Here is a 14,997-nt window from a genome sequence, read left to right as displayed (position 1 = left end):
TATGAGAAGCAATGGAGGAAAAGAAGCAAGGAATGGTAGAGTTTCTCCATGTGTGTTGGAAAGAAAAGCATCTGGAAGAGAGGATAACAATCTCTCAACTGAAAAACTTTTAGAAATTTTCATTTCTAAAGTTCAATTTTTTTTTTAAGAGATTGGAATACTTTGCTGTCTGTCCCCTTACTACCCCTTGGTTATATGGCTGCAAAAGGGCTAAAGAGAAAGAATCTGAAGTGAAATTTGTACATGCAACACCTATTTTAGGAGTAATAACCAATATTTTTTCCATAATTTTTTCCCAGTGAGTTCAAAGCTGTCAGAGAACTGACCAGTTTCGGCTGTTTTGTACCGTTTTGGTACCAAACTGGCCCACCGGCCTGGGTTGCTGGCCAGTTTGATACCTGACCCTGTCCAACCGGCCAGTTTGACCAATTCCACTTTGGACTGGACTGGCTTTTAAAACACTGCTTATTTCATAGCAGTGAAGTGTTAAAGCCTAAAGGTGCAAAAAGAGAATACCATATTATATGAATAGAGGAAGCTAAAAGATATTTGCAATCCGAAAACCCTAAGCTGACATGAACAGAAGACAATTATTGGGCCATGCATTGAATGATTGGTTCAGATGGTTTTCATCAAGTACAATAGATGGCAACTTAATACATAAATTGGTCTGCCAGGTAGCCAGCTTGAGTGCTTTGAGCTTCATGCAGGAGGTCTCAAGGTCAATCTTCAGGGGCTGGCTGCCTTTCTTGGATACCTCGCTCAATGTCTTTACCAGGTCGGGCACTGTAACCAGCACCAATGGGTTTACATTGTGTACCATCCGTGAAATGCAGGCACATGCCTAGGGGTTTCTCCATGAAGTTTTCCTTGGAAAATAAATAGATCAATTAGTTGATCACTACAGTAGCTTCTTGCTTTTTGTTTTCGCCGGGGGGGGGGGGGATCAGTTACTAGAACATACAATCATTGCTGCCACCAAGTTGGAAAATAAATACATAAATTAGTTGATCACTAAAGTAGCTTCTTGTTCTTTTTTTTATGGGGGAGGAGGGGGGAGATCAGTAACTAGAATCATTGCTGTTACCAAGGAGCACATAGCACTGCTGCCAAGGAAAACCCCTCTTGCCAGATATGATAGCTGGAAAACCATACCAAGGAAAGCCAGTCAGGATGAACCAAGGTGGGTGGCATTATCACTGTGAGTCCCAACCACTCAGGCTACTGCTGACGGGCATCATTGAACTAACTTTATTATAACTAAGCATGTAGAATATTATGAAATCAGGCTCTACTATTTTTTGCTGTATTTTGAATTACAAGGCCTTGATGTCTTTAAGCATACCTTTGCAATGTTCTCAAGTATGGAAACATTTTAACACAGTTACAACCATTATGTCTGCTGAATATATGATTAATTCTTGCAAGGTTCTTGTTGGCACTGGCATATTTGTTCACTGAGAGCCCAATCGCTGCAACCAAGGATCACATAGCACTGCTGTCAAGAAAAACCCTCCTGGCCTGATATGATAGCCTACAAACCATACCAAGCAATGTATTATCGCTGTGAGCCCCAACCACTCGGGCTATCCCTGCCAGGCATCACAAAACTAACTTTACTACATCTAAGCATGTAGGATAATGTGAAATTGGGCTCTACTTTGCTTGTTGATTTTTCATTACAAGGCCTTAAGGTCTCTAAGCCTACCTTTGCAAAGTTATCAAGTATGGAAACATTTTAGCATAGTTACAACCATAATGTCTGCTGAATATATGATCGATTCTTGCAAGGTTCTTCTTGGCACAAGCATATTTGTTCAAGGAGAGCTCAATTGATACCAATTTCACAAGCTCATTTGCAATGACAATATGGTCACTGTGATATAGTTTTTCCAGAATCTGTCCAAATCATAAAATGTGAAGCCCATTACAACCAAATACAATTGCCAAGTTTATCTCAATAAGTTAACAGCTTTAAAATATTTAATCAATTTCAGAACATTAACCAAAAATAATTTATTCTAATACCTATAACAGAGATAAGTTGCTATCCCAGAACCTGAGATATGTATGTACCTGAATCGATACTTTACAGTGGTGAATAGCAGATTCAGATTGCAGAGTCAAACAAAACATCTCAGCAATAATATCCTCTGCCTGCATTAACATAAAAAGTATTCCAAACCAGAAGGGGTAAATAAATCTTGCTTATTCAAGATTTAGGGTTTATCACAATGATGCCATTGATTTTACTACTTATAAAAGCATTTCATGGCTGCAATCAAGCTAATTAAGCAAGTCAAAATAGAGCCAGTGGCAATTCATGGAAAGGTAATCATGATAGCCAAGATCATTGGTTACCACCCATAACAAGACTGTCCCATCCTTCTAGATTGGTGTATATGTTTACTAAACTGGACCCTTGGCAATCTTGCTCACAATCTAGGTTTTGTATTTTTCTGAAATGGAAATATCATCCCATACCTTGGCAATATCTTTGTTGAAGGCATGCAACACAGATCTCAATGATTGAAGAAATTGTAATGCCTCATCCAGTAGCCTTTGTTTCTCATTACCAGTAGATGATGTTAAACATATCTCACCCTGAACTCTGCAGCAGGCATAAATACATCAGACAAACAAGAATTCACAAAAACTAGGTAGAATTGTAAAGCATAATTACTAAATTTGTCAAGAAGCCTTAATTTGACTTATCTGGTATATTAGGCCATTACCTTAACTATGATGTAAGTATTACAAGTTTACTGTTAACAACTAAACCTAATTGATATTCTTATTTGGAAAAATGTGACACTGCACCTTTCAAAGTTTAGACAGTACTTCACTTGACATTGTTTCCATTTAACTTATTTATAGCAAAGGCTATTTAGTTTTATAACTCGAGAGATGGCATTTGTCAACCACTGTTACAAGATTCATTCTTATGCATTGAGATTATTTTTAATGGTTATGGAGGTTGATCTCATGGTTTCACAAGCCTAACTTGAGAGTTGCAGAGTTGATCTACTTTATAATAGATTTTTAGGACAAACCTTATTTGTTACATGTCAAATCTAGGCCTTTGGGGTAGTGATCATAAGCAATGCATTTTGTTTCAAGTCATATGATCATGTAATGATTTCCTGGTCTGAAGACATCTCTCGGAAAATTGGCTAGTAATTTTTTTTTGTGAGATTAAACTATGAATTGTCCAATTAATTGGGTGAATTGATTTCCTAAAGGGCATGGTGACCACAGTCCACCTACAAGTGCTGAGTTGTTTGAAAACCTAGAAATTCAGATTCAATACATAGTTGATGAGTACAACCTGAAACTTGCTGCATGAGTCACAATTTGAAACTTGCCACATGAGTCACAATTTGATCAGCAATGTTCCTCTTGTCACCATAAATCTGATTCAGACTTGAAGAATGTGGTTATCTCTATAGTAAGCATCTCTAAGCTCAACTCCAATTAGTAAGCTATGTAGAATAGTAACTAGTTTCCATCAATAAATGAAAGAACGTGTTGATTACTATATGATTAATGGCTGTGGTGTAAATTTCTGTGAAAAAATTGATAATAGTCAAATTTTTGTGGTTAAACAAAGAAAACATTGATATGGGCAATTTTGTCATGTGGAAAGGGAGTTGGTCAAGGACCAAGGGACCTAACACAAAGCACTTACATTAGTTTAAGTATTGAAATTAAGATCAATTCATATTCTTCAACATATTTACACATGGCAAAAATTGAGAGAGGTATTCATACAAATGAATCAACAATGTGCAAACATAAGATTTGTAGTGTCCCAGCCTAGTTGACTTTGGATTTACACTATCTTGACCTTGAGACATCATTTGACATATACATTATTCTTTGAGGACATCATTATGATGATCCTGTCATGTCCCTTCCTAAATTAATTTGGAACAAGATTAATTATTACATTTTGGGGCCAATTTTGGAGGTGATGGGGCCCATTCGATTTTATTAGGAGGTTAGACCTAGCATAAGTTATTTTGATGTGGTTAAGTTATACGCGGGGGCCACCCACACTAGGAGAATACGCATTTCCCTAGTTCGATTTGCATGGAGGGGAAGTCATTGGTTAAGTGAGGGACCCATGATGGAAGGAAAATGGAGGAAAAAGTGCTCCACGAAATCTATATAAGGAAGGCAGCTCTCCTCATTTCGATCATCTTTTGGGCATATCGAATTTCTCTTTGGTTGCTCAAGCTGCTTAGCTGAGTCACTTGCTATTTAGCAAGAGTTCTTCAAGCGAAGAGCTGACCCTTTCTTCGGGGGACTTCGAGTGCCACCCTAGAGAGGTTTATCTTCACTCTTCCGGAGGAAGATCTCATTGTGGTTTCCTGCAGTTGCATTCATCTCCAGGTGGTGTGTATTTCTGGAGGACGTAGTGAAGAGAGGCTGAGTTTGTTTGTGGCATCTTGCAGAGGAATTTTGGCTGGGAGAATTTCCGGAGAGGAGGCATAGGAGTTTTGCTGCCATTTTGGAGAGTTTTGGAGTTGGAAGAGAGTGCTCCTCTTTAATGTGACTTTCGCACTTCTTGGGCCAACGCAAAGGCAACAATTTGTGCAAACGTGGGAGGTAGAGTATTAGTCTTTGAGGCTGGTCTTTACCGGGGGAGCTAAGGGAAGCATTTGTGGAGGAGATTGCTACATTTTTGGAGCTTGGGTGGAGGATTTTGCTAGTATTCCTTGCAGGCCGTATTCTTGAGCAGTTTGGAGGGCGTAGGGCATATTGGAGGCCGAATTTGGGAGGTTGGATTCAGACCAAACCCTTTCTAGGTTTTTGTGGGTTTTGGTCAAGGAGCTTGGGGCTGAATTTGTAGCATTTTCTGAGCAGTGGAGGTGGAGTTTCTTGCAGTTCCTTTCCAGCCAGTAGTGTAGTTTTCTGGGCAGCGCAGAGCATTAGAGGAGTAGTCATTTCCAGTATTTGAGATCATTGTCTCATCACCTGGGCTCTGTCATGCTTCCATTGAGGTAAGCCCAGGTGCATTCCTCATTACTATCGTACTTGCTCCATTGATTAATAAAATGGCTCAACTGGTTCTATTTTTGGAGTTTTTATGAGCATTCGCTGATTGTTAAAATTTTCTATGTTGTAAATCGTTTTTGCTTTGCATATCACTGTTTATTTAAGTTTGGAACATTACAGTGGTATCAGAGCTCAGATTTTGGCTAAGCCATGGGGGAACTTTCCTATGAGTGAGGAGGACCGACAAAATATTACTTACAAGAGGCAAAGGTACCGGAGCAGGGAGAGAGAGTTGGAGATTACTCCAAACATAGAGGATCATGGGAAGGAAGTGGTAGCAAAAGATATGGGGGAGCCCAAGAGTAGGGAAGAAATTGCCTTTGACAGTCTCTTGAAGGCCTTGAGCAATTTGGCAAAGGGGTAGAAGGAGATGTTGGACGAGATTAAGATGCAGAATCGGGAGCAGAGCACTCACCGGGAGTTTATATTTGGAGAGACTTTAGGGGCCTCTCAACAACTCGATCACCTTTCACCTACTACGCAACGACCATCCTCGAGTGAGCCAACTCGAGCTACTTTACCTTCTTTTATACCTTTGGTGCAGGGTGAAATGGGTGGAGGAGAGGATCCATCGCTGATGGGAGAGCATTTCAGGGAGTGGCAGTCCATGGGAGAAGATTTCAGAGAGGCTCTATCTTTCAGAGATTATTGCCAGCTCAAACAAAATGAGAAGGGAAGGGCTATGGAAGCCATGGTATGCAGAATTATGAGTTGCACCGCACCATTGGGAAGATGTATTTTCCCACCTATGATGGCACTACCAAGTGCACAACACGTGCTTGGGTGGAGAAGCTGGACACATACTTCCAGCTCAATAGGATGACGGAGGTAGAAGCCATCAAGATGGCCACATTGCATTTGGAGGGGGAGGCACACAATTGGTGGTTTCATGGCTTGTCCACTTTGGGGCATGCCAGCATGACCTCCTATGAGGACTTCACATGGAGAGTAGTGGAGCATTTTGATCGGAGGGATCCAGAGGCCCACTTCAGGGAGTTGACCCAACTCAAGCAGACAGGACATCCGGAGCATTATATTTCAGAATTCCTGAGGGTATCAATCATGGTTCTAAATTTGTTAGATTCCAGGAGAGTATAGAAATTTGTGGAGGGATTGACAGAGCCACTGCGGGGATTGGTGAAGTCACGAAAACCATCTACTCTTCTGGAGGCAGTGACTTGTACGAGAGATTTGCAGGGGGCCATCCCAAGACCCGGGCACCCTTTCCTCCACGCACTCCCTACCCACAGAAGGGAAGTGACACTAGAGCATCCACAACGCAGAGAGCAGCCCAAGGGTGGGGACAGTTGGATGATGAGACTAGGAGGGACCTCAGGAGGAGGAAGTTATGTTTTACATGTCGAGAGCCATGGGCACTAAGCCATCGGTGCACAACGGGCAAGGCTCATTACATCGAGGTCTTCTCAGATAGCGATTAGGAGGATGAGGTGGAGTTGGAGCTTGGTGGGGGAGATAGTGAGGATCCAACAGAGAGGGGACCACCACCGCAACCACCACACGGGGGAGCATCTTTTGCAACAACTAGGGGATTCCTAGCTTCTTTGTGCGGGATTCCCAAATTTTTGACCATGAGGATCAGAGGTACAGTGCAGGGGTAGCGTGTCTCAATTTTAGTACATAGTGGGGCCACCCACAATTTTATTGATGCTCAGATGGTCCAAAGGAGGGGCATCACCACTGCAGAGTTTGAGGGGTTTTCAGTGCTAATACTAGGAGACAAGACTATGCAGTGCACCCGATATGTTCCTACTCTGACAGTGACCATGTGGAACTATTCAATGACAGACCACTTTTTCATGGTGGATGTACCGACACCGATGTGGTGTTGGGTGTCCAATGGTTGTATTCCCTTGGCTGAGTTACCACCGGTTGGAAGCAGCTTGTGATGGAGTTTACTGGGCCGGACGGTAAGCAGGTGGTTCTTCGGGGCATGCATTTGTACCCCCCATAGATAGTTTCAGGTGAGGCATGGAGACATAGCATGGGAAATAAAGCTGAGGATTTCAGAGGCTGGGGGGAAGGCCAAGCCACCACATCTAGACATACAGGCAATACTGGATAGATATCTGGTAGTCTTTGGAGACATACCGCCGGGACTTCCACTTGACAGGGGGTTTGAGCACACTATGGAGCTGGAGCCTGGTGTGCAGGCAATCATTACCACACCCTATAGGCATCCCAAAGTCTATAAGGATGAGATTGAGAGGGTTGTCACAGAGCTATTGGTGTTGGGCCACATTAGACTGAGTTCTAATCTATTTGCTTCTTCAGTTGTGTTGATGAAGAAGAAGGACGAGACTCTCCGCATGTGTATTGACTACAAGGCCCTCAACAAGAAGACGATGAAGAACATTGTGCGGGGGAAGCACAATGTGGTGGCAGATGCACTATCTGGGAGACCTGCACGACTTTCACTCATGAGCAGTTGCCATGATTGGAAGGCACAACTATTAGTAGAGTACTCCAAGGATCGTCGGGCATGTGAGATCTTGGAGGGAAGCTATGCAAATGAGCGCTATAGGGTGATGGATGAGGTTATATATTACAAAGGGCACATATTCTTGGTTTCAGGGTCCCAGTTGAGGGAGCGCATCCTTTGTGCAGCTCATGATTCTCCTTTGTCTGGACACTAGGGGTTCAGGAAGACACATATGGCAATGAGAGAGCACTTCACTTGGAAGGGCCTTAAAGAGGACGTGTTGAGGCATGTGCAAGAGTGTGAGGCTTGTCAGAGGAACAAAGCAGAATTAACTCATCCAACAGGACTATTACAACCTCTTCCCATCCTTGAGGGAAAATGGGAGAGTATCTCTATGGACTTCATCACTGGACTTCCCTCGGTACAAGGGAAGGATTGTATTTTTGTGGTGATCGACCGACTGACCAAGTTTGCACACTTCTTTGCCATTCCGACACGATATTCAACTTCACAGGTGGCAGAGTTGTTCTTTAGGGAGGTCTTTCGCTTGCACGGACTCCCTAAGACTATAGTCAGTGATCGAGATAACCAATTCATGGGGGGATTCAGGTAGGATATTTTTAGGCTAGTTGGTACTGAGTTCACCTCGAGCACCAATTATCATCCACAGACTGACGACTAGACAAAGCGGGTGAACTAGTGGTTAGAGGGCTATCTCAGGAACTATGTGATGGGGCAACAGAGGGCTTGGATTCAATGGTTGCATTTGGGAGAGTATTGTTACAACACGACACATCACATGTCCATTGGTATGACTCCTTTTCGTGCTTTATATGGGTATGATGCTTTTTCTTTTGTTGACATTGTTTTTGGAGACAGCCAAGCCCCAAAGGCCAAAGATTGGATCCTAGAGAGCCAAGATATCCTCAAGGCTCTTAAGGATAATTTGCAGACAACTCAGAATCAACAGAAGATGTATGCTGATAGGCATCAGGTGGAGAGGCATTTCGAGGAAGGGGACTTGGTGTACCTTCAATTGTAGCCATATCGATAGTCCACACTGAAGCAGAAGGGGGCCGAGAAGCTGCAACTGAGATTTTTTGGGCCATACAGGGTGATCAGGAGAGTTGGAGAGGTGGCTTACGAGTTGGAGCTACCACCAGGGAGCAGGATCCATAATATCTTTCATGTTTAATGCCTCAAGAGTTCGTTGGGGCAACAATATACAATAGCTGTGGAGTTGCCTCCACTTGATGATGAGGGGCACTTGATTTTAGAATCAGAGGCCATCTTGGAGACTAGGGAAAGGAAGCTCAGAAGCAGGATCATCAAAGAATACTTAGTGCATTGGAAGAGCTTGCCAGATGAGGATGCTACTTGGGAGGGAGAGCACATACTTGAGCATCCAACATTGAAGTTGCTTGGGGACAAGCAACATTTGGGAGGGGAGGACTGTCATGTCCCTTCCTAAATTAATTTGGAACAAGATTAATTATTACATTTTGGGGCCAATTTTGGAGGTGATGGGGCCCATTCGATTTTATTAGGAGGTTAGACTTAGCATAAGTTATTTTGATGTGATTAAGTTGATGTGGTTAAGTTATACGTGGGGGCCACCCACACTAGGAGAATACACATTCCCTAGTTCAATTTGCATGGAGGGGAAGTCGTTGGTTAAGTGAGGGACCCATGATGGAAGGAAAATGGAGGGAAAAGTGCTCCACGAAATCTATATAAGGAAGGAAACTCTCCTCATTTCAATCATCTTTTGGCATATCGAATTTCTCTTTGGTTGCTTGAGCTGCTTAGCCAAGTCACTTGCTGTTTAGCAAGAGTTCTTCAAGCGAAGAGCTCACCCTTTCTTCGGGGGACTTCGAGTGCCACCTTAGAGAGGTTTATCTTCATTCTTCCAGAGGAAGATCTCATTGTGGTTTCCAACAGTTGCATTCATCTCTAGATGGTGCGTATTTTTGGAGGACACAGTGAAGAGAGGCTGAGTTTGTTTGTGGCATCTCGCAGAGGAATTTTGGATGGGAGAATTTCTGGAGAGGAGGCATAAGAGTTTTGCTGCCATTTTGGAGAGTTTTGGAGCTGGAAGAGAGTGCTCCTCTTCAGTGTGACTTTCACACTTCTTGGGCTAGCGCATAGGTAGTAGTTTGTGCACACGTGGGAGGTAGAGTATCAGTCTTTGAGGCTGGTCTTTGCTGAGGGAGCTAAGGGAAGCATTCGTGGAGGAGATTGCTACATTTCCGGAGCTTGGGTGGAGGATTTTGCCATTATTCCTTGCAAGTCGTATTCTTGAACAGTTTGGAGGGCGTAGCGCATATTGGAGGTTGAATTTGGGAGGTTGGATTAAGACCAAACCCTTTCTAGGTTTTTGTGGGTTTTGGTCAAGGAGCTTGGGGCTAATTTTGTAGCATTTTTTGAGCAGTGGAGGTGGAGTTTCTTGCAATTCCTTTCCAGCCAGCAGTGCAGTTTTTTGGGCAACGCAGGGCATTAGAGTAGTATTTATTTCCATTATTTGAGATCATTGTCTCATCATCTGGGTTTTGTCACGCTTGCCATTGAGGCAAGCCCAGGTGCATTCGTCCATACTATTGTACTTGCTCCATTGATTAATAAAATGGCTCAGTTGCTTCTACTTCTGGAGTTTGAATGAGCATTTACTGATTGTTAAAATTTTTTGTGTTGTAAATCATTTTTGCTTTGCATATCACTTGTTATTTAAGTTTGGAACATTACAAATCCAAACATTTTATGTATTTTGATGAGACCCATATTTCATGATATTAAAATGTTTTACTTTCATTATGATGATGTTTATTATGGCATTTATATATGATCATTGATGATTCTTATTAGATGATGGTTATATTGTGTTTATAAGATTTTATTGACTATTTCTTGAGTGTGGCAATAATTGAGGACTATGGACATGACCCATATTATGATGGTTTGAGTCATATTATGATTTGATATTGATTTTTTTCTTTTCTTTTTTCGAGGAAATATTTAAGTAGATCCATCCGAAGGGATCGCATCTTGCTGGCTTATTAGCAGAGCCTAACCCCAAGGGTGTTGAGGAGAATTGACTAATTGAGCCAACCCTCGAGGCTAATTTATAATTTGATATTGATATTGATGAAGATAGCAGGTATGTTTATATGGATTTATATTGATGGATGTTTTCATAGTTTTGTGGGCATTGATAAATGTTGACTGGATGACCCACCTATGAATAGTGGGGATGTAGGAGAAAAAGACCAAACATATTTGGAGGGTGTGATATCCCATGTTTATTAATTTTGTTATACTACTCGAGATTTTACTTAGGCCAAACTATCTCGTGAATTTTATCTAAGACACCAGAAAAATTACAAACCTCGACAATTTGTATAACAAACAATGTACACAAATTTTACAAGATACACTCCATAATTTGCTGAGAAAAGAATACATAGATCATGTATATATCAAATTGCAAAATCCAACTGTGTTATTTTATTTAATATTGAGAAGGGAGTTACATCAAAATAGGAAACCTGAAAGATAACACGGTCTTCACCAATTCCTTCTTTGGCTAGACTTCCAAACTGTAACTGAAAATATGACTTCAATTTTACTGTTGCAATACTACACTTGGCCCCACAAACTAAAACTAGAAATGGCACCCAAATTGGAGATTTGTATGATCCCCACTCCAAACCACAAATTTTCTCTAGATCTACTCACCAACTGATGCCGATGAATCTCTATGAGATTTTTGGACGAAATCTCCACAACAGTGAGTTCGGGTTTCCTCTAGCAGACACAAGAAACCCAAGGGTTTTCGTTCTAGGGCTCTTCGAACCTGAAATCCAAATTCTCAAAGAACTCTCCAATAACATATCAAATCCAAGATGATCCCAAATGACTTGCTTCCCCTCCTTCTAAAGATTGGATGGATCTTTCTCCACCCTTCTAGAAGCACTTTTATTTTATTATTTTATTCCCATTCTAAAGGTTTCTCCCTTTCGTTTTATTTAAGTGACTTTTATTTTATTTTATTTAAGTCAATTTTAATCCCCAAAAAATGGTAAATCTACCTATACGATCTCTCCAACAAATGAAAGTCACTTTTCATCATCCCGTCTTGTAAATCTCTTCATTCTAGTTCTAACGAGCTATTACACTAAGGTGTTCCTCCAAATAATCCACTCCAAATTGTTGAGAAATCCAAAGAGTGGCAGTTACACGATTTCTCTTCTTATGACATTATCTTGTGATGTTTTTCAATATTATTATTTGTTCTTCCGAATTATCTTTTCTTTATTCAAGACTAAGGCCAAGTAACAAATAGAAGAGAACATAAGATGTAGGAACATTGCTAGGGCAAAACCCCACTCTAGGGGAAAACTTGGTCAAAATTCTTCCTTAAGTAGATTCAAGATGAGATAACCAATACCCTTACAACTTAGACTCAAGACTACCTCCATCCATTAAGTCAACCTTGTCATTGTTCAGTTCTATTGCTCCTGTAGCAGTCATTCTTCTTCACACTTTGATCCTTGCAATGGCACCGAACTTGTGCCTTGAAATAGCAATGATCTCTGAACCATCCTTGTGTGATAGCACTGAATTTACTCAATGAGATAGCATTGAAAGTTGTCCATTGTGATAACATCAAAGTTTATCCATTAGCATCAAAACCTTATCACTGTGATAGCACTAGCATCGAGACTTCATTACTGTGATAGAATTGAGATACTGAAGAATCGAGACTTCATCACTTTGATAACACCGAGACATTCACTATGGTAGACTCGAGATATATCCACTGTAATATCACCGAAATGTATTCACTGTATTAGCACCGAAACAATGATAACACTGAAATTTGTTTACTGTGATTGCACCAAAGTCTATTCTTGTGATATTTGATTTGTCACACTGTGAATTACACCGAGGTCATCTCTGCAATCAATTCGAGTTTCTTCACTGTAATAATACTGAAACTTGTCTCTGAATTATTATCCAAACTTGTCTATGTAATAGGACCAAATTCTATCTATGAAATTGTCGAGTTGTTTTTCTGTAATTTGAGCGAAGGTCATACTCCTATATATAGTTGTTTTGTTAAAATTGGCAACTAGGGCAAAACTTCATGTGGGTCATCTTATTCATGGCTGATAATATCTTTATTAGATTCCTCTCGTCGAGAGGTGTAGCATTGATATAAAGATCATCCAATTCCGATAAGTATTCATGGAGATATGAATTTATTTTGATTATGGAATTATTATCAAGCCGACGTACAACTCATGTAGGCTCAGAAGCCCAACAGTGGCATCTATTCAATCACCAACATTGCGTATAAATACAGGAGGACATTTCCTCATTTGCATTCACTCATCTCATCACATCTCTCTCTACTGCGCAGAAAAGAGTCTCTTCTCTACTGCGCAGAAAAGGGTCTCTCCCTCACACATGTGAAGCCGGAAGCTGCTGAAACTGAAGCTGCAACTGCAGAAGTAAAGATTGACCTGTGTGGACTAGAAGATCTCCTCATCTGAACTGCGTTGTAGGTTCATCTGAACCTCCTCTGAAAGCTGCAACTTTTGGTGGTGGAATCAAGTCAATCCGACGGACGGTTTGTAAGATATCGACTGCCCTAGTTTGAAGCCGGAAGTTGCTGAAACTGAAGCTGCAACTGTAGAAGTAAAGTTTGACTTGCGTGGACTAGAAGATCTCCTCATCTAAACTGCGCTGTAGGTTCATCTGAACCTCCTCTGGAAGCCGCAACTTTTGGTGGTGGAATCAAGCCGATCCGACAGTCGGTTTGTGAGATATCGTCTGCCCTAGTTTGATGATGAAGCCGCTAATGCTGATGTTGCTGATCTAGGGTTTGCTACTGCTGATATGAATCAGATTTATTGTACTATTTCTCTCTGCTGAATTATTGAAGATAAAAGAAGATTTGATCAAAGGGTTTCCCCACACATTGTGGGGTTTGTCCTTGGCTAGCCGCCACATCTTGTGTCTCTTGTCTTGGCTTGTTTTCTGTCGATTGTTTAATGTTCTATCTGCAATTTACTTTATGTACATGTGATTGCTAATCTGTGGAATATAATAAGGAAAAGATGTAAACTGTTATAAGCATAGAACATACCATATCTTAACATGTTTCCATATTGAAATGAGCCGACATGAGCATATGAGGAGATGTGTCACTATATTAAGCCGACATGAGATTATTGAGGGAAGCAGACTAGATGATGAGTCCTTCAACAACAAGGAGACTTTGATGGATGGATGAGTCTTCAAACAAAATTGACTTTGACAATAACCCAAAGCCTACAATGGAGGCTTGACCTATAACAATTGACCCTAGCATCAAACCCATGCTTTAACAAGTCAATTAAAATAATAATAAAATTCTTTTTGCTTTCTTTTGACAAATATATTACATTTTGACTCAAGTACAATTTATGAAGACCGAACCTAGATACATTCTTCAAAACTCCCTCTTAACTAGGGAGGTATTCATATTTACATATAATGAAAGAGGTACATGGAAGATCTCAAAACACATCATCTATGAAGAAGTTTAAGCACCGCAATGCCATGGACTAGATTCCATACCAGGGCAATCTATTCGAGGTCTCTCAACAATTTAGGCACTGCAATGCGATGAACTAGATTCTTGACTAGGGTAATCTATCTGGGTGGGACTAAGATGGACTCAAGCTTTTAGCCTCTCTAGGTACCATCAGGTTTACTTACTAACCATCAACCCGAGGATCTAGGTGTGTATCCGAGTTCATAGCTCTATGACCAACACCACCCTCCCAACTTTGGGACCTAGACATCAACACAAACTGCTAGCCAGATGTCCTCCCAGGCAATGCTTGACTCACAAAGCCTCAACACTCCTTGATCTAGTAGATCAGGGACAACAAATCTCTCCCGATCAAACTGATCTGTAACCAACATGCCATCAAAACTTCGAGAGATTTACCTGTACAAACACAACCCTAATCAATAGTACACTTTCAAATGTCCATAATCAAATACAAACCTTCGGGGTCTTCCAGACAACTAGATGTTGCTTTTCAACTTATTATAGTATGATTATTAATCGAATATTTGACAAAAGATTCTTCAATCATACACTTTCCTTTCCTATTTCACATGCAACAACATATCCTTCAAAATACATTCTCCAATCAAAACTATGCTATGCCCTCCCTCTCAAACAGGGAGATTTGTTCTATCTAGGCTCCCTCTTCATCCAGGGAGATCAACTTCTTCTTATTGGAGAATTTTTCATGGCTTCCATCCTTCTTATCAGAGTCATTCATATCATGCTTATCACATCAACTTTACTTACGATCATCTTCACCATCTTGAAGATGATGTACCTGCACAACTTAGATAGCAAGTACAACCAAAACTATAGAAGCATGAAGTTAGCCATATCAAAATCTTATAATAACGGAAGCGATAGACTTTACAAA

The 14,997-nt window shown here is 40.9% G+C and overlaps 1 protein-coding gene across 1 annotated transcript in view; it reads right to left on the bottom strand.

Moving 5' to 3' along the window:
* Window positions 1-1,237: 1,237 nt before the first annotated feature.
* LOC149151318 (uncharacterized) overlaps window positions 1,238-14,997 on the bottom strand; it is a 423,245-nt gene continuing 409,485 nt past the window's right edge. The window contains 4 exon segments of the mRNA XM_089438966.1: window positions 1,238-1,534; window positions 1,709-1,899; window positions 2,077-2,157; window positions 2,485-2,611. Of these exon segments, the coding sequence (XP_089295092.1) occupies window positions 1,486-1,534; window positions 1,709-1,899; window positions 2,077-2,157; window positions 2,485-2,611 (448 nt within the window). The 3' untranslated portion in view covers window positions 1,238-1,485.

The sequence above is a fragment of the Pinus tabuliformis genome, chromosome 9 (genome assembly GCF_031772625.1).
Source record: "Pinus tabuliformis cultivar Carrire ecotype Pingquan chromosome 9, CPIR1, whole genome shotgun sequence".
Classification (NCBI taxonomy): domain Eukaryota; kingdom Viridiplantae; phylum Streptophyta; class Pinopsida; order Pinales; family Pinaceae; genus Pinus; species Pinus tabuliformis.
The sequence above is the reverse complement of the archived record's forward strand: the minus strand, read 5'-3'. Positions and strand labels throughout refer to the sequence as shown.